Genomic DNA, 25,465 nt, shown 5'->3' with positions numbered 1-25,465 from the left:
TTTTTATTAATTTTAATTTAAAATTTTGAAATTAAATTATCAAAAAGTTATTACAAAATGCTTCATTAATTTTCAACTCAAATTTAAGAAAATTAATTTTTTATTTAATATCATTCTACATTTCTATTTTTATATAAGATGTAGCATGAAAATAATTATTGTATTTCTTTAAATTCATTTTTTCAAAATTTTACTTTATTATTATATATATTTTTAAATTCATTAATTGAAATTTTTTATCTATATTTTTATGATATATATTAACATGCATAAAAAAATGTGAGTCTTTACGAGTGTTGGATTGTAAACTTGTGCTATGTTACGAAAATTTTATAAAAATTTATAAAATTATATTTTTTTTAAGAAAGTTACGAAAATAATATAATTTAAAATTAAAAAAAATTATATGTGAATTTATCAAAAACTCAAAAAATATATTTTATATTTAACATATCGATATGAACTGTAATACAATAATTTTTATATTTAATATGTATTAAATATTTTATATGTATTAACTACGAATAAATAAATATAAATATATAAATCATTAGATCTAGTTATAACTCTTTATTTCATGCCATTTTATAAAACTAAAAGGAAAAAGTTGGAATAATAAGTGATGAGTGAATTTATGAAATGTTTATTAGCACTATTGCCCATTAGCATTTGAACCCTAATATTCATTCCTTACTTTTGTGATTCTTTTCTAGTATAGAACTAGTTTGTTCAAGTTGGAAGGTTGCGGCTGAATTTAGACTGAAACAATTGTAAAGTAGGAAGCAACTTGAAATTGAATAGCATGGAGAAATGGAGTAGGACATTTGAAGGCCCTACATGCCTCCACCTACCAACTAAACCAACTTGACTTTGAAAATAGTCCACTCTTCTCCTCTCCTACCTTGATTCTGAAAGATCAGCCCACGGATTCTCTACAAACCATTGGCAGTGGGCAGCCACCAACCCTCCTACCCACTTGCCTACTCCTGTATAAATTCAATACTTTTGAGTTTCCCTCCTCCCAATTCCCCAACATTAGTGTATATCCCAAGCCTTTTCATCAGTTCATCCCTCTGTTTCCATCTTAAAACATGGCTTATCTACCTTATCTTCTTTTTATCAAACCAATTTTTGGCACAACTCTCACCCTACTTATAATTCTTGCACTCACCAGAAACTTCTTGTACCCCCAGCTCTACGCAAATTTGCCCCCAACCCTTCTCTCACTCATCACCTTTGTTCCACTTGCTATCTACTTTTTCTTCCACACCATTTTCAAGTCTTCGGCTGCCCTCCCTCCAGGCCCTCTCTCTATTCCAATATTTGGAAATTGGTTCCAAGTTGGGAATGACCTGAACCACTGCCTTCTAGCTTCCATGGCACAAAAGTATGGACCAGTATTCCTCCTAAAACTTGGCTCAAAAAATCTGACTGTGGTATCAGACCCTGAGCTAGCCACCCAGGTGCTGCACACACAAGGCGTGGAATTCGGTTCGAGGCCGCGTAACGTTGTTTTCGACATTTTCACTGGCAATGGACAGGACATGGTGTTCACAGTTTACGGGGAGCATTGGCGCAAAATGCGTAGAATTATGACGTTGCCATTTTTCACTAACAAAGTCGTACATCAGTACAGTAATATGTGGGAGGAAGAAATGGAGATGGTGGTTAATGACCTGAAAAAAGATGAGAAAGTGAAGACCAAAGGGATTGTTATCAGAAAACGTTTGCAGTTAATGCTTTATAATATCATGTACAGGATGATGTTTGATGCCAAGTTTGAGTCACAGGAAGACCCGTTATTCATTAAGGCAACCAAATTCAATTCGGAGAGAAGCCGCTTGGCTCAGAGCTTTGAGTACAATTATGGTGACTTCATTCCATTGCTCAGACCATTTTTAAGAGGGTACTTGAACAAGTGCAGAGATTTACAGCTCAGGAGGCTCGCCTTTTTCAACAAATATTATGTTGAGAAAAGAAGGTGATTGATTGTTTTACCTTTTCCTGATTTATTATTTGTTTTGTGATCAAGGGATAGTTTAACGTTAAGTTGTGATCAAAAGTAATTTTTGAACGAAAAGGTTACTTTCAACGACAATGCTAAACTAAATTTAAGTCCTATTTGATCGGTTTTGATTTATATTTTCACAGGGAAATAATGGCTACAAACGGGGAGAAACACAAGATTAGCTGTGCTATTGATCACATCATAGACGCTCAAATGAAGGGAGAGATTAGTGAAGAAAATGTGCTCTACATTGTGGAAAACATCAATGTTGCGGCGATTGAAACCACACTCTGGTCGATGGAGTGGGCTATAGCTGAGCTGGTGAACCATCCCGCTATTCAGCACAAGATTCGCCAAGAAATCTCACATGTCCTGAAAGGAGAGCCAGTCACAGAATCAAACCTCCATGAATTGCCATACTTGCAAGCCACGGTAAAAGAGACATTAAGGTTACACACCCCAATCCCATTGTTGGTGCCCCACATGAACCTTGAAGAAGCAAAGCTTGGAGGGTTCACCATTCCAAAGGAGTCCAAAGTGATAGTCAATGCCTGGTGGTTGGCAAACAATCCCAAATGGTGGAAAAATCCAGAGGAATTCAGGCCAGAGCGATTCTTGGAAGAAGAACGTGGCACAGATGCCGTTGCTGGAGGGAAAGTTGATTTTAGATACCTGCCATTTGGAATGGGCAGGCGTAGCTGCCCCGGAATCATACTAGCACTGCCAATCCTGGGGCTTATCATTGCCAAATTGGTTACAAATTTTGAAATGAAAACTCCCCTCGTAACAGACAAGATTGATGTGAGTGGTAAAGGAGGGCAGTTCAGTTTGCACATAGCAAACCATTCAACGGTTGCATTCAGCCCGATTATGGTATGATCTCATTTGAAGAATGTTGGCCGTAAATTTTTCATTTTCATATTTCATTGGAACTATTTAACAACGAAAAGTTTCTCAAGAAAAAGCAGATGCCACACAAGTTAAAAGTATTTCCTTTGTATTTATTTGCTGTCCTGTATCATTTCTTTTCCTCTATTTTTTGTTTGGACAAAATTTACGAAAAAAGTTGATTTGTTCTAACGTTAGAAGTTAAACCCTTTTTTTTTTCTTTTGGTATAATATTGATGTTCAATGATTTATAACAGCAAATAGAAAACTCATGATAAATTAAAATAAATATTAAGCATTTACTAAGATGCATAAAGAACAGTTGGTTGGCACAGGATGCACCTATTAATCCTATTATCCGCCCATGCCTTTGATTCAGTTAATTGATACGTGGTCATGTTGAAATGGACTCGATTCACCCATTCCCAAACTAAAAGTACAAAAGAAAAGAATAACAATCCTGTTATGTCCCAAATATGAGCAAATATGCATACAAGTGCCAAGCCCAAAAACATCATCAAATAAAGGCCAAGTCATAGCATTACTAGGTGGCTTGAGTAATTTAGGTACTTCAGCAGAAGCAAGCACAAGCCTTCTAAGCATGCAGTGTTTATTGTCCGACCGACCAAAATGATCCAGCTATACCATTTCAGCATTCTATAAAAGGTAATCTCACCAAAACCCATTCAACCAATTTTAACAAGAAAGCCTCTGCCCTCAGAAGAGTTACTGCAATATTCTTTTTTAATTTTATTAAAAAAAATCCTTCTATTCACAAAATTTTCGTTTGAACAGAAAACAATATCATGGGTATAGTTATTACATATCTGATCTAACAAAAATATGCAGCGACATCGTCATGGAACAAAATTTATAACTGCAGTCCGTTAAATAGAAACTAAAAAGCTAAAGAATGAGGAGGCACGATAAAAGTTAAGAAGATAAAGAGGAGAAATCTATTAAGTCAGCATATGACAGTGCACAAGACCAACAAAAACTTTATGCCCACAGGTGGTTGTCTTCCGTAACACAAGGAGCCTGCACAAAGCACATTTAAAGATAAAGGGAGTTCGCAAACATGATACCTCTCCGTAGGCTTTCACTTCCCGCAGCAAACTTGTTTTCCAAATCAACTTCTCCAACAGCTTGAGCGGCAGCACGGAGCTGAGTACAATAAGTAAATCTCTAGTAAAACATTCAAACAAGAGGTATTTTAAGTTGAGAAACCCATGCCTAGGGGTCACAATTCATGTTTGCAAGTTATAATTGTGTTGTGTCAAGATAGGAGCATAACAAACAGATATATGAACCCTTGGCATGAAACATGCTTATGAAACACATTCCATGGCATGGAACGACTAACATGTTTATTTAACAGGTCCTAACAAAAGTTCTAAGACACCACTTGATACAACATGTTTACACGACAAGAAACTCATAACCCATTTAAACTTGCATCAAAATAAATTCAAATATCAAAATTGAAATTATAAAAGTGAAAGTCAGTGGCAACAAAATCATTATTAATATGATATAAAATTATTTTTAAAATATGAAAACATTTGTATGAACAAAAATATCGAGATAAACCATTTTATACCATACATCTTGATGCTGATTAACCATATATGCTCTTAAAATTAAAAAAAAAAAAGAAGAAAAAAAAAGGGTAAAAGACGTTTAGAGTCTTTAGACACTTAGATGAGGAAATGGAAGAGATGTTGGAAGAAACAGTGAGGGGTGAGAGAAGGACATCAAGGTGGAATGAATGGTGGAGGGAGAGACAGTTGAAGGAAAAGATAAGATGGGTCTACTCAATTTGAGGTGAGGTCGTGAGAAAATATTGGAGGAAGGAGCAGTTCGGCTGCTTAGATTTTCAGAATTCAGATATGACAAAAGCTAGGTATCTATGCTAGGGTTTTCTTTATGGATAATCATCTCATATACTACGTGATACTTATAGTTTCCACCAACAGGGTTAGAGTGTTACCCTTTAGGATATATTAAAAAACTAATATAATTATAAAAAATATACACATGATAGTTTTTTAACACTACTTGTGAAAGTTAAAATAAAATAAAATAAAATAAAATAACTCTACCAACAGCGTATAGAAAAAGAACCTTTTTTATTTGATTACCATTACCATCCCTACGTTTCTAATAAAATACTTTAAATTCCAATTCTTCAAACAATTGTGTTAAGCTTAAAATAATCTTTATAACCTTATATTTAAATGTGTATAAGCGGGTTAGAGGATTGAAGTTATATCCATTGACAGGATCAGCATAATTAGTTGAACAAGTTAAGCAGGTTGTAAACTGGTTAGGCAGGTTGACTTGTCTAAGATAAAAATTTCCAGGTCAAAAATGCACTGACATGATTGTGACATAACACAATTATTCAAAACCCTAACCCCCTTAACTATGTCTCATGTTATTGAAGCGTGTCCAAAATTGCTAGACCTATGGCCATAACAATTGAATATTGGAAAACACAGGAAAATAAAGAAATAAGGATCCATAGAGAAACTCCCAAAACTGTGTTTCCAAAAATCCTAGCAGACAAAAACGAAAAAACAAAAGCAGAAGAGCATGTGTATCACGATAATGTGGGAAGGGGCGGAAGACAAACAGTGGAATTTCTGATCAATTTACCTGGTTCAAAAACTCATCAAGCCTTCTAGCACTCCTAATAATGCTACCCTCAAATATATCAGTCATCTGTATTACCTCTGCAAAAGTTGCACCCTGAGGAAAACGATCAATAAATAAGTTGAAATAATAGTAGATTAAAAAGAAACCAAAAACAGAAACAACATGCCCAATCAGAGCAGTCCCTAGAAGGACACCTGAATAAACAATACTAATAGCAGAACAATAAATCTGATAAAAACACATGAGAAAGAAAGAAAACATAGACAACCAGATAAGAAGATAGTGGAATTAGATTTCAAAACTTAATTTTAAAATGAATCCAGCAGCAAACTTTGAACACACATAGAAGCAGCAATCTTTTCATAGCAGAACCAATTTCATAGAGCACTAACCTTAGACCAACAATAAATCACATCCATCAAGAATGGTCTCACTGTTGATTCCACATACTCATCTACATTTACATCCAATTTGCATTCATGTTGTATCTGCAACCATTTCAAAAGTTTTCTAATTATTTTATTTATGGTAAGTGAATAACATAGATGAAGAAAAGTAGAAAACTTCACAGATGAATAACCTCTGCGATTCTCCTTGCACTTTCTTGAAGTTGATGTAATGGTTTAGCAATCTCTGTCCTCAACTGTATTTGTTCACTTGATTTATCTACCGGAATAAAACAACTTGCAAGGGCTGCTACTTGGTGATGATCAAGATCATTGAATGTACCTGATTAAAATTTGTTAAAAACTTTAAACACAAGGAAAAAAAAAAAATAGATGCAAAGATTTGCCTTATCAGCTCTAAAGTTGACCTTGCATTCAGCCACAAAATGACAAGCCATGAAAATCATATAATGTTAAAAAATTGAAAAACCCCTTAATGATGCATGTTCTACAAGTTAATTAGTATATTTGATAATTCAACAAAGAATTGCAAGTTTTATTTAAGCTCCTATAATATTAAAAAGTTCATAAATTTTATGTTATCAATTATTGAGCTTATCAGTAAATATCTGAAAAAAAAAATCAATATGATTATATAATATAAAATTTAGTCATATTTAATATTTTTCTCATTAGTGTACCATATTTTATTTGCTCTTTTGAATTTTTGCTGTTTTTTTTTTTTTTTCAGTTAGGCATTTCCAGAGAAATATTTCCTCAATCCTATTGTGTTACTCTGATTTGAAACATGCACAAAGTCCAAGGATAGCTATGGTTATAAATCAGTAATCAATTGCTTATTCAATTTTAATAATAGGTAAACATCCCCCTTTTTAAATAGACAAATCTTGGCACAATTCAAAAATGGAAAGGACTAACATTAAGCAGTGGAGTTTATGAATATAGATGGATGAAGGAATTTCATTTTTATTTTTCTTCTAAGAAAGAACCTCATCTGCGCAAATTTTTTTAAATTACTAGTAGAATTATGATAATTTAACTAGTATTTCAATTTAAAAAGAATTTGATGAAACTAAGCCATTACAATGATAACAGGTATGATTGCATTTTAAAAAACCAACTCATAAGGTTTGCATTAGCAGCACTTCTCTAAACGAAATTCTGACCAGGCTAGCATCTCTAGAAAGGCCTCGCCCACCTGGTGGGGAATAACTGGCCTTAATAGATAAGATAAAATCCTATGTACTACAAAATGGGTTGGGCAACGGTAGTTGAAACTCACCATTAAACATCAGTTCTGTTACAAGCAATTCATCTCCAGTGTCTATTAAACAGGCTGCCCGTCCCTTTAACTGGACAACATCATCAGCATCAATATGGCCTAGCTTTTTCAGGACCCTCGCACGGTTCTTAAGTTCATCACGGAATTTTTGAAGCTGCAAGAGGAAAAGGAAACTTTAACTAAAATCATGGACCAATTGAACAAAATTAATAAAGTTTCTACTGATCTACTGAAAGACCGTTAAAGCTACTACTACTAACAAGAAAGAGCTTCAAAGATGATATCTCTTTCTGTGCACCCTCGTGGGGAAAAAAAAAAAAAAAACCAGCATAAAGTAAATTTGTGCATGTGAAAACAGAAGGTGATTTGATACTCAAGCTATTCTAAAATCAGATGTACTTTTTTTTTTTCCTTTCTTCTAGCAAAGATAAAATCACATGTATTATGTGCTTCGCATACCATACATAAATTAATCTAATCGACCAACCAGGAAATGTGTGAGAAGGTACTCATTCTAGTATCGGTTCATTGCACAATTACAATGTTTAAGCTATCAAACCAACACTTAAAAGTCCATCAAAATTTGCTGGTTCAGAATAATACAGAAAACTTTCATAATTAAAAGAAAGTCATATTAATACCCTCCTCCCTAAATTCGCAGCATATCTAATTACAGCTGAAAACTGTTGGATCCATTAAAAAATGACATCTTAGGTCTCAGTTGGCAAAAATTTTTTTTGTGTTATCTGTTTTAGATTAAAATTTTTGAAAAAGGCAATATAATACACGTCTACTAGCATCTTTTGTTTCCCAAAAGATTATTGCTCACAACATTTGAATCAACAATTTCTTTTTGTTTCTATTGTTTTCAATTATGTTGATTAAATGCAAGAGTAATTTTAAATATAGGGTTTAAATAGAGGTATACATCCAAAATGGGTGCATTTAGTTTTTCTAAGGAAAACCCTTTGGACTACTTAGTTGTTTAGAGTTTTTTTATTTCCACTTTTACTCTTGAAAATAATGAACAAAATAGGACCTATAACCAAATTTTGAAACCCTTGTATCCAAGTTTCTAGAAAATTGATCGTATCTTAAAAATTATTTTTCAATTTTATAAAAAATTAGAAAATAAAGGTTTCCAAATTTAGTTATTTACTTTATTTCACCAATCATATCTAGAGTAAAAGTGACAATGTAAAATATTGTTCAAAACTAAAGGTTCCATTTTATTTGGAAGGTGACCTGCTACCTTTGTCAATTTGACATGTTGAACATGTCTAAAATATTACTTTAAAAAATGAAGAGTCAAAGCAACATAGTTTTAGAAACAATGCTTCCATTTCTAACATTGTTCATAAGTAGATGAATACATCCATCTATGAAAAACATCATTATTCCAGGGTTTCAAATAAAAAAAAAATTATATTTATTTATAATAATATTAATTTGATACAAGATTATAATAATTTATAAAGATATACATGTAAACTATATTAACTATTTAAAAATCAATAGTATATAAAAATGTAAAGATATACCAATCTGCAACTAAAATATTAAATATACAATCACATAAAAATAATTATAAAGAATACATTAGTCATAAAATCTTATTTTATATGAACTAATATGTAATTATATTAAAATTACAATCAAATATATTTTTAAGAATGTTACTGTAGTACACAAAAATTGCATGGCCTAATCTAATTATAATTACATCAAAAACAAAAATGAAGAAGCATATAATATATTTAGATTTGTATACACTTTCTACACTTGAAATATAACAATAAAACTATTCAAATATAATTAAAATACAAAATTAATTAATTAAAAAAATACATTAAAGGGGAGGGATCCATTTACACCACTATAAACTTAATTAGCTTTACCACTTTTATTAGCCGTTGATTTGAATAAATCTAATAGCTTAATAGAACCATTATTTTTAGAGCTCATCACTCACTTTCTTTTTCACATTTCTTCTCTCTATGTCTTTATTGCTTTTAACAGCATATTGGTTCTTAACAATTTTGTAATTCACCACCCCATTAATCTTAGAATTAATGCTCATCATCTTTTCATCAAGATTAAACTCATCTCTTTTTTTTTCTTGTTTCCTATACTTCTTAGATATCTCTTTTATTTTCTAAAATTCATGATAAGATCCAACTTGAACATTAAAACAGATCATGAAACTTTTTATTCAATTATTTACTCATAGCATCCCTCTAATTGATGGGGGTCAACTCCTTTAGAGAAATTGGAAGTTTGACATTAGACTCACTTTCCACAATTGGATGAATGGGTTAATTTTAGATATCTCATGAAACATTCTATTTGGGTGGTTAATCCTCCATCCAACTGCTCTTAGTTTCTGGGCTTCTAGAAAGGTTAATTTTTGTACAAAAATTAGCCAAGAAAAAGAAGTCAAAGAAATTGTGAAAGAAGTAAAAAGAAAGAAAATTAAGAAGAATAGTGAAAGGGAAAGAGAGAAGGAAGATAGGTAAAAAGAATGTATTAATCTCAGCCATAGATTTAATATTGATCTAACGGTTAGTAAAGGGTATAAAACTAATTAGTTTTACAATGATGTAAGTAAATCCCTTCCCTACATTAAATAGTATTTTTAATAATTAAATATTACGCCCTCCATTTAACCTTCCATCTTACTATTTCTCAATGTTTCAGAATAATGCCACTTTTTCAAACTGGAAAACGTGTCTCCAATGTTGCCCTTCATTGAAAAACCAACTTTAGATGAGCTCCTCTAACTTTTATGACATTTGAGGAATAAAAGTTGTAAAGAGACAAAATACACCATTCCTCAAATTTTTAACACATGAAAAGTGGGCATTCAATCAGGGGTATTTATTTATATTATTATTATTTAGTTAATACTTTTATTTGATTCCATAACAATTTAATTTAAGTAGTTTTTTATTCCCTAATATTATTTTTTAATTGTTAACAGTTCATTTCTTCAATTAATTACTATGCTTTCATCAAATGATCAACACTTCTCAGTTCTTATTTATAGAGCAATTAAAGTTTTCAAATAGACTAACTGATCATTTACTGATTATTGAGATGTAGAAAATAGATACTTGAATAACAACTTTTATGTGAAAGAACAATTTGTTACAAATATATATATATATACACACTTAAACGTATCAATTCAGCAAAGTGTTAAATCGCATTGAAAATGGTGAACTATGTCGGAAGGAGTTTTAGGATTTTCATTTTTTTTTTTCAGCAAAACAAACTCACATTTGTTGAAGCCAAATCTAATACAAGCATCATCCATTTTTCAAAGTCATATCAGATCTACATAAATGAGGTAATCACAAATGCAATACCTGGGAATCACGCATTTTTGACTTGAGCTGTTGAATCTCATGATTCACTTCTGCCTTCCTCTGGAAAGATCTAATTTGATGCTCATCTTGAGACTGCAAAACGCACCAAATATCATAAGTAAAATGGCTAGATAGATTGCCTCAAACCACTATAAGTTAGTATCTATTATTATATGTACAGGTATATTATCTACTGAAACAATAAAAACAGAAAAGCCAAATTCTAATTAATATAAAAAAAAAAAACCTTGTGGAGTGGATGAGCAAACAACTTCTTTTCGAGTTCCTCAATTTGTTTCACCAACTCAACAATTTCCAAATCTTCAATTTTCATGTCCTGTAAATCAATTTAAATCAGCAATTAATTACTTATTCCTATCCAAGGTTCTCTCACACAAATGAATTTAGAATTTAAAGCTTGTTGTTGAAATATAATGCTACCACTCAACAATTTCCAAATCTTCAATTTTCATGTCCTGTAAATCAATTTAAATCAGCAATTAATTACTTATTCCTATCCAAGGTTCTCTCACACAAATGAATTTAGAATTCAAAGCTTGTTGTTGAAATATAATGCTACCACTCCTCAAAATGTATGATGCTCATGGAAAAACAGAATAAAGAGGATACTGTTATGCGATAAAAAAAAAAAAACAACAGATGAAAATTATAGAATAGAGACAAAATCTGCAGTAATGCTTGTTAAGCGATAGCTACTACAGATGATGCAGCCATGGAACAAGATGCCTTGTTATTTTCATATTTGTAATAATTTTAGAACTAGCAATTTGGGACCATATTTCATGAATATGGCATTGTACTGTATAAGGCAAAGTGCATCCTAAAGGAATTCTGGTAATTTCATTTTTAGGTGGAATGAGTTGTAGGGCCCATTTGGCATTGCAATTCAACTGCATTTCATCTCAATCACCAAATTTGATCTGCAAATGCAATGCAAAACAAGATACAATATTTCAATTAAAAATCCCAAACTGGGCCTTAGTTATGGTCCATTGGGTGTTATTTTGAGTTTAGATAAATTATTAGGGCATTTATTGCTTTCTTTAGTTAGTCAAGTCTTTCCTAATTGTAACATGATTCTCCAAGCAGGACAGGTTAATATCTACCTATATATGTCTCTTTCTATTGCTAGAGTAGCTAGAGTTGATCTATAATTAAAACTTCAATTATCAAGAGTTCTTGGACAACTTCTGATTAAATGATTGGAAATATCCTCTCTCATTTCTTCTTTGTCTCTCTACCGTACAATGCCATGGATCTGAGTTTACAGTACAAAAACAACACTCATAAACTTGTTTCCTTCTTATTTTAATGTTGCCAAAAAAATCCCAGCAACCTTATCATGACATTCAAGCCTCTTCTGACATCAAAACTCAACTAAATTAAAACCTAATTAATTCGTAACCCTAATCCTAATTCAAACCTTAAACCATAAACCTCCACTCCTTAACTTTCCAGCCTTATCTCATCATAAACCTCAAGAAGGCAGACTTTTCTCAATATGCCCTACATCAATTGCCACCAGAGTGGAAGGTCCATCTTTTGTCACCACAACCATCTTTTCTCTATTTTATTCTGCAACCATGGTAACCAATATTTAACTTCCATCAAAGTTTCAAACTTCATCAAAATTTTTGAGGCATTTTATCAGGATCATGAAGCTGTCAAGGATGTTGCATGGTTGAAAGCTGAAGTTTATATATTAAGTGTTCATACGATAACAATGAAAAACGCTTTGAATGAGATAAATGACCACCTTGAGAAGCTATCTAATGCTGTCTCAGGCAAGGTAATTTTAGATGCAGTCACGAATAGAGAGATAAGGCCTTTGATTTGAGCCCAAAATCAGACACTACCCAAGCATTAAACTGATTACTCCTTCCACTTCTGAAGAATCCAGCCCCATTCAGCCACCCAGAGCAAGCCAAGATCAATATTGAAGATGAAAATGTCAAAGCTTGCAATCTGGAACTCAAGAAACTTTTCTAGCACCAGGTGAGGATAAAAAACTCAAGTTTCTGGCTGTCCAGGCTACCAAACAGAAGTCAACTGTGTAAAACACTATTTCTACGGAACCTAAGGAAAATCTTAATGAGACGAAAAGGAAGGAAAATTTGTTACTTATCAATCTTGGTTCCAGAGAAATGTTTCAAGTTTAATGAAGTTAGTTCGATTTGCACACTTGGTGTTTCTTCTACTTCAACACTTCAAAACTCAAGGTCAAGTTTTTTCCAATGTTGTTGGGGGGGAGAGGGGGGGGGATGCATCCATGAAAGAAGATAGTTTTTTTTTTTCATAGACATAATTAAGCACTAGCAATTTAGGAGATTATCGTATAAATTTGGGTTATCTTGATACACAAAGGAAGAATTGTAAATTCTCAATTCCCACACCCTAGGGTCATTTTGATAATTTCTTGTTTCATGAAATGAACCTTAGACATGTTGCATCTGGTCTTGTTTTGAGTTTAGAAAATATTTTGAGGTTTCTTCTGGACTTTAATTCCTATTAGTCAGGTCTTCTCTAATTCTATTAGTTTCAGGAATCTTAGTCCAAGTAGGACAAGTTAGAATTCGCCCATACAAATACATATACATACATACCTATATATATATATATATATATATATATGTATGCATATATATCTTTGTATAGCTAGATTTGTTAGAGTTTATTGTTAACCAAGATTTGAGTTATTGAGTTCTTAGAGCATATGATTAAGTGGTTGGAAATTTCTTCTCCTCTTTCTCTTCCTACAGCAACAACGCTTCAGTTTACACTGGACGCAGCACAAAAATGGCACCCATAAACTTGTTTCATTCTAGTTCTACTGCAACTAGAAAATTCCAGCAATCTTTCCTTCATATTTTTGAGCTCAAATCTCAACTAAATTAACCATAATCAATCTCTAAACTCTAATACTACCCCAACTATAAACCATTAACTCTTAATCACTGATTTTCAAATCTTGGCCCACCATGAACCCTAAGTCAGTGGACTTCACATAATCTGTCCTATATCCAGAGCATTCTGCACAGACTATGAGGCAAACCAAAGGAATGAAATGAGAGGAAGGAAGCAAGGCAGTCAAACTGTTATGGATTTTGCATATCCATGTACACCTGCTTTGCTGATAAGTGAAAGTCTGAATACAAGATATGGAAAACCACTGACCCATTTGCTAATGTTGCCATCATATGATTAACATGAAAACATATTGAAACTTCTACTGATTTATTTATTGCTGAATAATGGGTCATAAGTTCAATTGGCAGACCTTGGGAACTCTGGATGCAGTTCAACAAGATAGATTGGTTCAAAGACTGTCAAATTTCAACAAATCTTAAGAGAAAATAGATTGTTCTGAAGGGTTGGGTAAGGAGGATGTTGATCAACATGATTGGTTTATTTCTTGAGTCTAGTGATGGTATTGGGAGTTTCAATTGGTATTTGTTTGATGCCTATTTATGTTGTTTTTAGTTATTTATTTTGACATTTGCCAGGGAGTTTTATGTCTTTTTCTTTCCAGCAGAACTGTTGGTGCATGGAGTATCTCTAGGTGCAGCCCAATAGTTTAGACATGAGACATTTTGACTATGATAAAATGGAACAAAGTAACAAATAGTGCAAGAGTTCCAATTATCAAAGCAAATGAACCAAAAGGAAAAAGTTTTCAGCATTATCTCACTCTTGGCTTTACTAGTAAAAAATACCTCACAATATCTTAATATCGTGAATAGTTACCGTAACAGGATTAAGTTTTGGAAGCCCTTGTGGAAATCGAGTTCCTAGCTCCTGCACTGCAAGCAATAAACTCTGCCTGGCTTCGGGTGGCCGAAGATCAGGAGGTATGGATATTCTGATTTTGCTTAGTGCAGAAATAAGAGGCAACTGGACTGGAACCTAAAACAGATGCAAATTGGAGATCAGAAACTTCAGATAACCAAGACTGAAGTTTAGCTTTTTAACTTGGCTGAGGCAACTTACCACATGCATTTCACCCTTCTCCCCAGGACAGGGTGGGCATGGTTTTGGTCGGGCACCATTCTCACTAGAACCAGGAGAGCAATGAAGTAATGTATCCACAATATAACCACCACCACGTGCCGGCAATGTACCTACTGCAGAGGGCCTTTTAACAACATTAACTACGACTCCCCAGCCCCAGTCTATACTGCCTTCTCTTACTTTGATCTGAAATAAGCAATGTTGAATCCAAGTATCAAAAACTGCAAAGTTACAAATCTAACTGTATATCTCCAAGTTAGGTGCAATAAAGTGACCCAACAATTGATGTGTATCCAATACCAACACTTAAAAGCATGATAATTTATGCAAGTTAAAATATTTAAGCATGAATCCATGTATTTAAACCAAACCTAGACATCACTGGGACAGGAAAAAAATTCAACTGGAAAGGCAAGATGTGTATATATATATATATATATATATATATAATGAAAACATTCTTCTGGAAACAGACTGCCAAGCATTTGGAAAAACTTAAAATAAGTTGTGAGAAAGCAGAATAAATTATTCTAGACATGAATTAATGCATTTAGTTAAAATAAACATCCATTAAGCACACAGTTATTTATCTAATTAGAGGAAAAAAATTTCTATCCAAAGCACTCTGCCGAATGTTTAATAAAAAACCTAAAAGTATTTATGGGTTGCAACCAAAATCAGGAAAATACTACAAAATATTAAAATAATATAATCTATAATGGCATTCTTCATTAATCTATCAAAAGAAATGTTCCAACAAAAGCAACTCAATTCCAGGATGGCATTCAAATAAAATTCATTTTGATGTGATAAAGACCATGTGGGAAAACACTTAGTTACAGCTGATTGTAATCTGTATATATTTGTATCCCTAGAATTAAGAAATTGTATCCCTAGAATTAAGCACAGAAAATTAGAATAGACAATCCCTTAATTATAGAGATCAGATTTAGAAAGATTTAGTTTTCTAGTTTACCCTCTAGTTAGCTGTATAAACCTATGGTGCTTGTATGATTCTACAAAGATACATTGTGGAAGCCACTAAGTGCTACACAGTGAAGAGCCACCTCTAAATCCCAACATTCAGTGTGATATTGGTCCCATGGTTGGACTCAGTTTGACAGGAATGTCGAACTTTAAGGGGGGGAGATTGTGACTCCCCTGATCCTACATTGGAAGAATGCATGGATATGGTATGATATATATGTAAAAATCTAAACCCAAATCTGTAAGGCACCTTTTGTGGGACAAAACTGTAAAACTTTCGAGTCAAATAGGATAATACCTCGTAAGTTAACTACAGGTCCCCACACATGGTATCAAAACTTTAGGCTTTTCTTGGGAAGAAAAATTTTTCAACCTTCATAGCCAAATCCTGTTAAGTCTTTCACAGTCTTATTTTTTCCTTCTTTGCCCTTCATTGCCTAGAATGCGTCTCTGATTAAATTTTTACTATCAAGACTCGTTTCAGTCCCGAGACAGATAACCACACCAGAGATAACAAAATATGCCACTATTACCCAATTTGAGGACGTGACAACTGGTAAAACCATCAAAGTACTACAAAAGTCTCTCAAGAACAAAGAGAGTTGGATAGAGAAGAGATTGAGAAACTGAGAAGCTTATTGAAAACCCTTAAAAAGCCTAATAGGGTATGTTCTTTGCGTAAGATCTCTAGTTTAGGTAAAGCTTTTGCTTCCTATGGATTAAATGTCTTGGTTAAGTCTATTATGAGTTCTTGGGTCATTGACTCAGGAGTCACAGACCACATGACACATTCCTTATAGAAGTTTAGTGCATATACCATGTGTCCTAGTAATAAGAAAATTGTTGTTGCATATAATTCACTTCCTACAATGGCAAGATTAAAAGATGTTCAAATTAATCTCTCGTTTGTTCTTAAAAATGTTTTTCATGTTCCTGGATTGTTTATTGAATTGTCTACTAATCTGATATCTATACAAAAACTTACTAGAGATATAAACTGCAAAGTGACTTTTATCCCTCCTATTGTGAATTTTAGGACCAAAGTTCGGAGAAGAGGATTGGACTCGCTAAAGAGATGGACGAACTATACTATCTTGAGATATCAAACAACACAAATAATATCAAGAATAGTCTACCTTTGTCATTTCTTTCTAAAAAATCTCCATAAAAACAAAATCTAGCTTTATCATTTTCATCTTGGACATCCTTCTTTTGGAACTTTGAAAAACATGTTTCCCTTTTTGTTCAAAGAATTAAATGTCGAAAACTTTCATTGTGATGTTTGTGAACTTGCAAAGCATAGAAATGTGTCTTTTCTAGTTAGCAATAAAAGAAGTTCTACTCCTTTTTAATTAATTCATAGTGACATATAGGGTCCCTCTACAATTCCTAATATTTCTAGTGCAAGGTGATTTGCTTCATTCATAGATGATTATACCAAGGTTTCTTGGATTTTTTTACTTAAATCTAAATCAGATATGAATAGTGTGTTTTTAAGCTTGCAAAACATGATCCAAACTCAATTTGGAGTGAAAATCAAGAGATTTAGGTTTGATAATGGTAAAGACTATTTCAACCAAAATCTATCTACCAATTTTCAAAAAGAGAAGATTATCCATGAGTCATCTTATGTTAATACTCCACAACAAAATGTAGCGGCAAAGGGGAAAAATAGCCATTTACTAGCCACAACCGGAGCCTTACTTTTTCAAGCAAACATACCCAAATCCCACTAGAGGGAAGCTATTTTCACTGCCACACACATTATAAATAGGTTACCTTCAAAGGTTTTGGGATTTAAAACTCATATGAAACTCCTCTCACAATTCTATCCCAACTTTAATACCACAAACAACCTCACACCTAGGATATTTGGTTGTACATCATTTGTTTATGTTCACAATCATAATAGAGGGAAGTTGGATCCAAAAGCAATTAAGTATATTTTTGTGAGGTATTCATCAACTCAGAAAGGGTATAAGTGCTATCATCCTCCTACCAAAAAATTCTATATGTCTGTTGATATCACTTTTGAAGAAAGTAAACCATTTCTTACTCAACCTTATCTTCAATGAGAGACTTCATTCATGGAAGATAAGGATAAAGACTTCTTTCTGTTTCACTTATCCTCCTTAACATTTTCACCCATTATTTCTTCTAAGTCCAAACCTAGTTCTTCTGAGTCCAAGTCAAACACTGAATCTGAATCATTCCAAACACAAAAGATGTGACTAAGAATAATACATGTGTTTGGAATGGTTCAGATTCAAATTCTATGAAAGAAATACAGGCGTACTCAAGAAGGAAAGTTACAGCTCCTAAACCGGTGCAAGTCCAAGAACATCATCCTAACTCTATAAATGAGGTAACTACAGTCTCTGACTCTATTTCTCAAAATAAAAATGAATCTCCTAAAACTAAAACTAGTGATTATAACCTGCATATAGACATTAGGAAAGGAAGAAGAGAATGTACTAAGTATCCACTATACCCAATCTTTAATTTTATATCATTTGAAAAATTCTCGCATCCCACAAAAATTTCCTTGTATGCCTAAATACTATTTCTATTCCAATTACATTATCCAAGGCATTATCCAATGAGAAATGGCGACAGGCCATGAAAATTGAAATGAAGGCCTTAGAGAAAAATAAGACATGGGAACTAGTAGAGCTGGCTAAAGGAAAAAATCCAATTGGGTGTAAATGGGTTTTAACTGTAAAATACAAAGCGGATGGTATTGTTAAAAGGTATAAGGCCAAGCTAGTGCCTAAGGGCTACACTCAAACTTATGGAGTGGACTATCAGAAAACTTTTGCTCCAGTTGCCAAGATGAATGTAGTTAGGATTTTGTTATCCTTGGCTGCAAATTACAATTGGTAGCTTCAATAATTTGATGTAAAGAATGCTTTTTTGCATGGTGATTTGGAAGAAGAAATACATATGAAGATTCAACCTGGATTTGGAGGTCATCTAGAGAAAAACAAAGTATGCAAGCTAAAAAAGGCTTTATCCGGCCTTAAACAATCTCCTAGGGCCTAATTCAAGAGATTTGCCAAATTGATGCTAGTAATGGGATATATGTAGAGTCAAGGGGATCGCACTATTTTTCAAGCACTCAAATTCAAGGAGAGTCATAATTCTGTTAGTATATGTTGATGATATAATTGTAATCAGAGATGATAAAAAAGAGAAAGGCTCTCTAAAACAATGTTTGGTTAGAGAATTTGAGATAAAAGAGTTAGGGAGATTGAAGTACTTCCAAGGAATTGAAGTAACTCACTCACGATATGGTATTGTCATCTCACAACAAAAATACGTGATGGATCTTTTTAAGGAAACTAGAAAGCTAGCATGTAAACCTACAAGCACCCCTATAGATCCTAATCATAAACTTGGAAAAGCTACTGAAGATGCTACTGTAGATAGTGAGATGTACCAGATATTAGTTGGAAGGCTTAGTTAGCTCTCACCATATGCTGTGAATGTGATAAATGAATTTATGCATAATCCTAAAGAAACGCACCTACAAGCTGTCTATCGTGTACTACACTTTTTGAAGGCCAATCCTGGGAGAGGTATTTTGTTCAAAAGAAATTCGAGGCTGGTACTAGAGGCATATATAGAAGCTGATTATGCAAGTTCAATAACTGATAGAAGATTTAACTCAAGCTATTGCACTTTCCTAAGTGGTAATCTTGTAACTTGGAGGAGTAAAAAACAAAATGTGGTGGCAAGATCAAGTGCTGAAGTAGAGTTTAGAGCAATGGCTCAAGAAATTTGTGAACTACCATAGTTAAAGATTATCCTAGAAGACTTGAAGCTCAAGTGGGATGGACCAATAAGACTCTATTGTGATAACAAGTTTGCAATAAGCATTGCACACAATCCTGTGCAACATGACAGAACAAAACACATTGAAGTAGACTGACACTTCATAAAGGGGAAACTAGACAACGGGTTGATTTGCACACCGTATGTATCAACACAGGGTCAACTTGCAGATGTGTTAACTATAGGTCTTAGGAATACAATATTTTAGGAAATTATTTCCAAGCTAGGAATGGAAAACACCTATTCACCAGCTTGCGGGAGAGTGTGGGAAAATACTAAGTTACAGCTGGTTGTAATCTATATATATTTGTATTCCTAGAATTAAGAAATTGAATCCCTAGAATTAAACACAAAAAATTAGGATAGACAATCCCTTAATTATAGGGATCAAATTTAGGAAGATTTGATTGTCTAGTTTACCCTCTACTTAGCTATATATAAAACTATGATGCTTGTATAATTCTACAGAAAAGTTTTCTATACACTCAGTGTTTCCACAGACCACAAAACAAGTTGGTAGATTTTCTGTTTCAAAAAATTCGGGCAAATGAAATGTTTGAAATGATTCCCTACACAGGCACCAACAGAAAGGGAGCATGAGGATCTAATCTCATTCCTTCAGTTCCTGCTCTAATTGCATATTTTTGCATGGTTCAAAGAATTATAATTATATGCCTCTAAGAAGTAATGACAAGCTGATTTTGTTTTTTGCTGCCAGACCTAAAAGAGATGGACAACCAAATAATGGTAATGAGAGTTTAACTTAATATTAAGCAACCCATGTCTATAAAGGAGTTGCATAATAACCTTACACACACAGGAGCTGCACTTCCAATGAAATATCAAAAGTGATTAACTAAATGGGCAGTTTGAATTACAAAACTTTTGACTAATACGTTATCTGGAGCATTACTTTATGGAAATTTATGGAACAAAAGTATATTTGAATATACATAAATATATAGATATCTGTATTTATATATATAAATATATATATGTACACACACACATAAAAGCTGTGCAACATATTCAACATCAAGTACATTGTGCACATACCAGCCGTCCAGGATCAAGATAATAAAGAACTCTTTCAGGCCTAGTAATTTCTGACATCAACTTCTTCTCTAACTGGGCTATTTCAAGTTTTAGTTTATGATATTCAGCTACTTCAGCCTGCACATATAAATAAATGTTTGAATTGGCACAAAAATTGTAAAAACACATTAAAAGAAGGAATGTAATTACCTCTCCTGAAGCATCTAGCAAGGCAGCTTCCTGTTCCAGCCTTGAAACCTTCTTCCCTATATCAGGTAAGGTCTGAAACAAGCAAAGGTCCACATGTTATTGCATGCACCATATCCTCATATAAACAGAACAATGATTTAGCAGAGACCTTCTCATACTGAAACTGGTGGAACGAATTCCTTATCACATGCTCAGCAGAGATCTGGCCTTCCGCACGGCTCATTAGATTCAAAATTGAATAGTAACTCAGTCTGAAAGTACTGACTAAAGGAGCTGGTTTACCCAAAACCATGTCCTTGAGTGTATTCATCTCCATCTATAAAAAGAAGCAATGTAAACTTTTTTTGCTGCTTTGAAAACATACAGCAAGAGAATATAATACACTGCTAGCCAAGATTCTACTCCAACAAGAAAGTAATTCTACAAATATCAATTTGCAGTGAAAAAGGCAGCAGACGACATAAAATGCTGGAAGGTCAAAATTAAACAGTTATATCTTGCAAGGCTTTTAAAAATTGGTAAAATGGTGATGAATAGTTGCAGACTTCAGATGCACATTAAAAGAATTGAACAATCACCTGCTCATCAATCATAATGATACAAATACCACGTTCATCTTTGCCACGGCGCCCCGCCCTTCCACTCATCTACAGGGTTTAGGCCATAGTAAATGACCATCAACTTTAAATAGTATCAATTCCTTTAAAGGAAAGGTAACAAAATATTGACTTACCTGGATATACTCACCGGATCCAATATAACGATGGCTATCACCATCCCACTTCTTAACAGAAGTAAATACAACAGTTTTTGCAGGCATATTTAAACCCATTGCAAACTGTAATACACAAAATTCATCATGGAAGATATTCACCATTAATATTTGAGTTAAAAACATAATGAACAATAACATAAAGCACATATAATGAAATAGAGTTGGTTAGGAGTTAGGAGCCTTGTGATGATCTTACAGTTTCAGTGGCAAAAAGCGCCTTTATAAGGCCTTCCTGGAAAAGAAGCTCCACCAATTCCTTGATAACAGGAAGAAGACCAGAATGATGTACAGCAATGCCTCTCATAAGCAGGGGTAACATTAACTCAATAGCAGGCAAACATCTATCTTCTTCATTCAAGCAGAGTACTGCATTCCGAAAAACCTCTTCTACAGCATTCTTTTCCTCCTGTGTATTAAAGTCAAGCTTGGACATAGACATTGCATGATATTCACACTCTCTTCTACTGAAGCTAAAAACAATGACTGGGTGAAATTTCCGTTCCATAATCATCTGAAATTCCGGAATAGTACAATCAAGCATTAACTAATGATGTATAAAATATGATCACAATAGCAGAAAAAAAAGACCTGGTATAGATGGCCGAAAGTTCATTGACCAGGTCTAAGTATTTAATATTATCATTGCTCACACTTGCGTAAAATGTCTGACTCCCATTACTAATTCTGATTGCTTTTTACTATGATTAAATGAAGGAATGATTCAGGCAAGACCACACAATCCATGGTGTGCAAGTTAAATGTTGAGAGATAGGATGTTAGCCACAAATAAGGTTAATTGCATATTAGTGGCAATATCCTCAATAACCATAGATTTAAGAATGACGTAAAGAGATTTGCACTGCTGAATTTTGATTTGAAACTTCTCAGCACATCATCATCCCAATAATATGATCTTTTCTCACCATTCATAATATGGCATGGCATTCTTGTATTGGAAGATCCTAAACAATTAATAACATAGATTAAAAAAAAAATGTTCAACATATACACAATTCTTGAAAACCAAATATCCACTTCTCTTTTTCTTTATTTCTCTCATTCTCTCCACTAATACTTGCAGGATAAAAACATTGAAAACCATTGAAACCATTTTCCCTCAGCTAAAACCTATGTTGCATCATCCATTTTTACCTTTACATTAATGAGTTACTGCAACCATTTAATAGTTTACATATTTATGCCCATAAATGTGAGCATACAAGCATCAAGAAAGATAAGGCCATCATCCACTAGCAAATTAATGAGAAATTGACAAACATTACAAATGGACCCATGCTCTACCCTGATTTTGATCCCTGTTCAAAACACTTTATTTTGTATGAAAAGATACATAAAGAGAACAAGACTCAGCTGCTTATAGTGTACAGGTACCCGGTAAGATAAAAATTGTTTGATAAAATTATTACTAAGCCATAAGCTTACTTATAACTGCATCAACAGAAGCAACCCTCCCACTAAAAACATTTTGGGCATTCTAAATGGAGAGATCTTATGGAAATTAATATTTTAATGTAAAAAAGCAACATTTTATACTTGGAGATTTTGCTTGAAAAGGAAGAGAAATAGTTTACAGTGTCAAATTTAAATCCTCAAGAAAATAAAAACGTTGCATGCTAATTGAGAAGATTGCTAAGCATGAAGCAGAACCTCCGGTTATGCCCATGAAAACTCCTCTTCTTTCTTTTTCAATCACATTTCACAATTCTAAAATTGATTGTGTTTCTAATAGAAACTATTGAAGTCTCAGATTTCAGAGATAAAAGCTTCAGATATTCAATCCTACCAGTAAAGTGAATCAAAGGAGAAGACAACTTGGGAAACATAATTAACCAGAGGAAAACAAAAGAGACCAGCATACTTTGAAAAATACTAGAACACAGCTTAGCACAAAGAAGAGCAGCATTTAAAAGAAGAAGCAACACCTTCACAATTTTGTATATGTCAGAACCCCCTGAAGCACTCCCACCTTTTGCAGTTCTCCCACTACTTTTCCCGTTTGCACTATTGTTCCAATCACCCAGTCTCTGCTTTATGAATGAATCCTGGAGCTTCATAAAGTTTTCCTCCCTGAAATGCTCATTCTCATCAACCACAAGATACAATCCACTCCCACCCATGGGGAAAACATAATGCTGCAACGGAGTTGGCCGGAAATCTGTGTACACCACATGGCAGGGCTGTTTGTGTAAATGACAAGTCCACTCCGCAAACTCAGTGGCATTGGACATTGTCGCTGAAAGAAAAACCATTTTTATAGCTGGTGGCAAAAATATTATACTCTCTTCCCAAACAACCCCTCTTTCCCTGTCTTTCATATAATGGATTTCATCAAAGATAACCCATGCAACCTCCTTCAAAACCTCTGAACCCCTATAAAGCATCCCTCTCAGAATCTCTGTCGTCATGACCAGACAACTAGCATTAGGTGATAAGGTAACATCACCGGTCATCAGCCCCACATCTTGGAACTCTTGATGCAGCTCCCTGTACTTCTGGTTACTCAAAGCTTTCAATGGTGAAGTATATATGACCCTCTGCTTATCTCTAAAGGCCATTGCAATGGCGTACTCAGCAACGGCAGTTTTACCTGCAGATGTATGTGCTGAGACCAAAACTGACTCATTTCTTTCCAAGCAAGCCACAGATACTTGCTGAAATGGGTCAAGCTCAAACTTATAAGTTTTAGCCATTTCCCCATTGTACACAGGATTTGAGAGGGTTCCATGAATCGATTCATCTTTAGTTGAAATGTACCCACTTGGAACTGCAACCTCGTGCACACATGTACGAGCTAGAGTTCTCCGTCTGGAGGCAGATTCTTGCTTAGGGGTCCCTGTAACATCTGCCTTCTCAGGTGATTTACGTTTCCCTAGTGTAGCTGATTCTTCTTCCATTCTAAGGGTTTACTCTGATTATTATTAAATACCAGTGTCACTTAACCTTCCAAAATATTTATGCCGTTTTCTTTCTGCTAAATAAATCAGGAATTTTATCATCAAAAACAAAATTGAACAGAATATCACACAATTACTAAATCATAAAACAAAAAAAAAAGCAAAGAATTGAAGTAGTAATAATGCTAGTTACACAAAACAACAACCTTTAGCTGTAACGAAAAGTATATTTTAAAAGAAAAAATTGAAATAATCCCAGAGCTCAAGTTTTTTCTCCCACATAAATAAACTCGAAGAGCAAGTTCAGCAAGAGGTTTCGAAAAAAAGAAGAAAAAGAAAAATTAGGGTTATTTCAAAGAGGAAGTTGTGTTTGATTGCGTACCTCGTGAACGTTGAGAGTGAAAATAGCAGGGGCAGCAGCAGATTCGCACTTGATACTTGACGCACAGATTTACTCAATTTTTAGAATTTGGATGAGCCATCGGCCACGAGAAACACGACCGAGCCCTTGTTATTGTTACGGTATAACAATTGGAAAATTTCACTTCTGAATATTTATGGACCTAGGTCCAGCCCAAACTTCAACAGATTTGGCAAATTTTTCTTTTTTTTTTTTCTAAGGTAACAATATATCGACATTAAATTTAGGTATATCATAATATCTTATAATATATTATAATAAATTGTAAAAATAATATAATCTTTTAAAAAATAAGAAAAAATGGAAGAACAGATTAACAAGTAAATATTAAAAAAAGTATATATAATTTTATTTAATTTATTAATTTACAAATAAAAAATAATATATTTTTAATTTTATAATATTAATTTTTTTACAAAATTAACTTAATTAATTACATTTAATAATATATTTTTATATTTTTCTTATCTTTTCGTTTAAAATTATTAAAATTTTTTCAGAATAAGACATTTTCAAGCCATTTTATGCCTAATGATATAAATTTTTAATTATTCTCATCTTTTTAAGTTAACAATATTTTATTTAGAATCTTTTAATTTAAAAATATCAATTATTTTACATTCTCAAGTAAATTATCTATTTTATTTT

The 25,465-nt window shown here is 33.3% G+C and overlaps 2 protein-coding genes across 5 annotated transcripts; one reads left to right on the top strand and one right to left on the bottom strand.

Annotated features, from left to right (window-relative positions):
* The first annotated feature begins 1,020 nt into the window (after nt 1-1,020).
* On the top strand, nt 1,021-3,127 carry LOC111301778 (cytochrome P450 CYP73A100-like). Its single transcript, XM_022897729.2, has 2 exons — nt 1,021-1,981; nt 2,152-3,127. The coding sequence occupies exons 1-2, from the start codon at nt 1,092-1,094 to the stop codon at nt 2,885-2,887; spliced, it is 1,626 nt and encodes a 541-aa protein (XP_022753464.2). The 5' UTR covers nt 1,021-1,091; the 3' UTR covers nt 2,888-3,127.
* A 495-nt stretch (nt 3,128-3,622) lies between these two features.
* Nucleotides 3,623-24,894, bottom strand: HEN2 (RNA helicase, ATP-dependent, SK12/DOB1 protein). Of its 4 annotated transcripts, none has more exons than XM_022897723.2 (17): nt 24,779-24,894; nt 23,425-24,470; nt 21,678-21,992; nt 21,440-21,544; nt 21,285-21,353; nt 20,855-21,022; nt 20,707-20,778; nt 20,518-20,634; nt 14,620-14,826; nt 14,377-14,535; nt 10,859-10,948; nt 10,612-10,704; nt 7,244-7,397; nt 6,135-6,283; nt 5,947-6,042; nt 5,555-5,647; nt 3,623-4,081 (listed from the first exon to the last, which is right to left on the bottom strand). In XM_022897723.2, exons 2-17 carry the CDS (start codon nt 24,394-24,396, stop codon nt 3,950-3,952), a joined length of 2,991 nt encoding a protein of 996 aa, XP_022753458.2. In that variant the 5' UTR covers nt 24,397-24,470; nt 24,779-24,894; the 3' UTR covers nt 3,623-3,949. The 4 variants fall into 4 exon arrangements, with proteins under 4 accessions (XP_022753458.2, XP_022753461.2, XP_022753460.2 ...); XM_022897726.2 differs by having other exon boundaries at nt 3,623-4,060; XM_022897725.2 differs by having other exon boundaries at nt 23,425-24,410.
* Nucleotides 24,895-25,465: the final 571 nt, after the last annotated feature.

The sequence above is a fragment of the Durio zibethinus genome, chromosome 15, assembly GCF_047325235.1.
Source record: "Durio zibethinus cultivar Kanyao isolate XHJ-2024 chromosome 15, ASM4732523v1, whole genome shotgun sequence".
NCBI lineage: Eukaryota > Viridiplantae > Streptophyta > Magnoliopsida > Malvales > Malvaceae > Durio > Durio zibethinus.
Note: the sequence above shows the minus strand (reverse complement) of the source record. Positions and strands in the feature narration are given on the sequence as shown.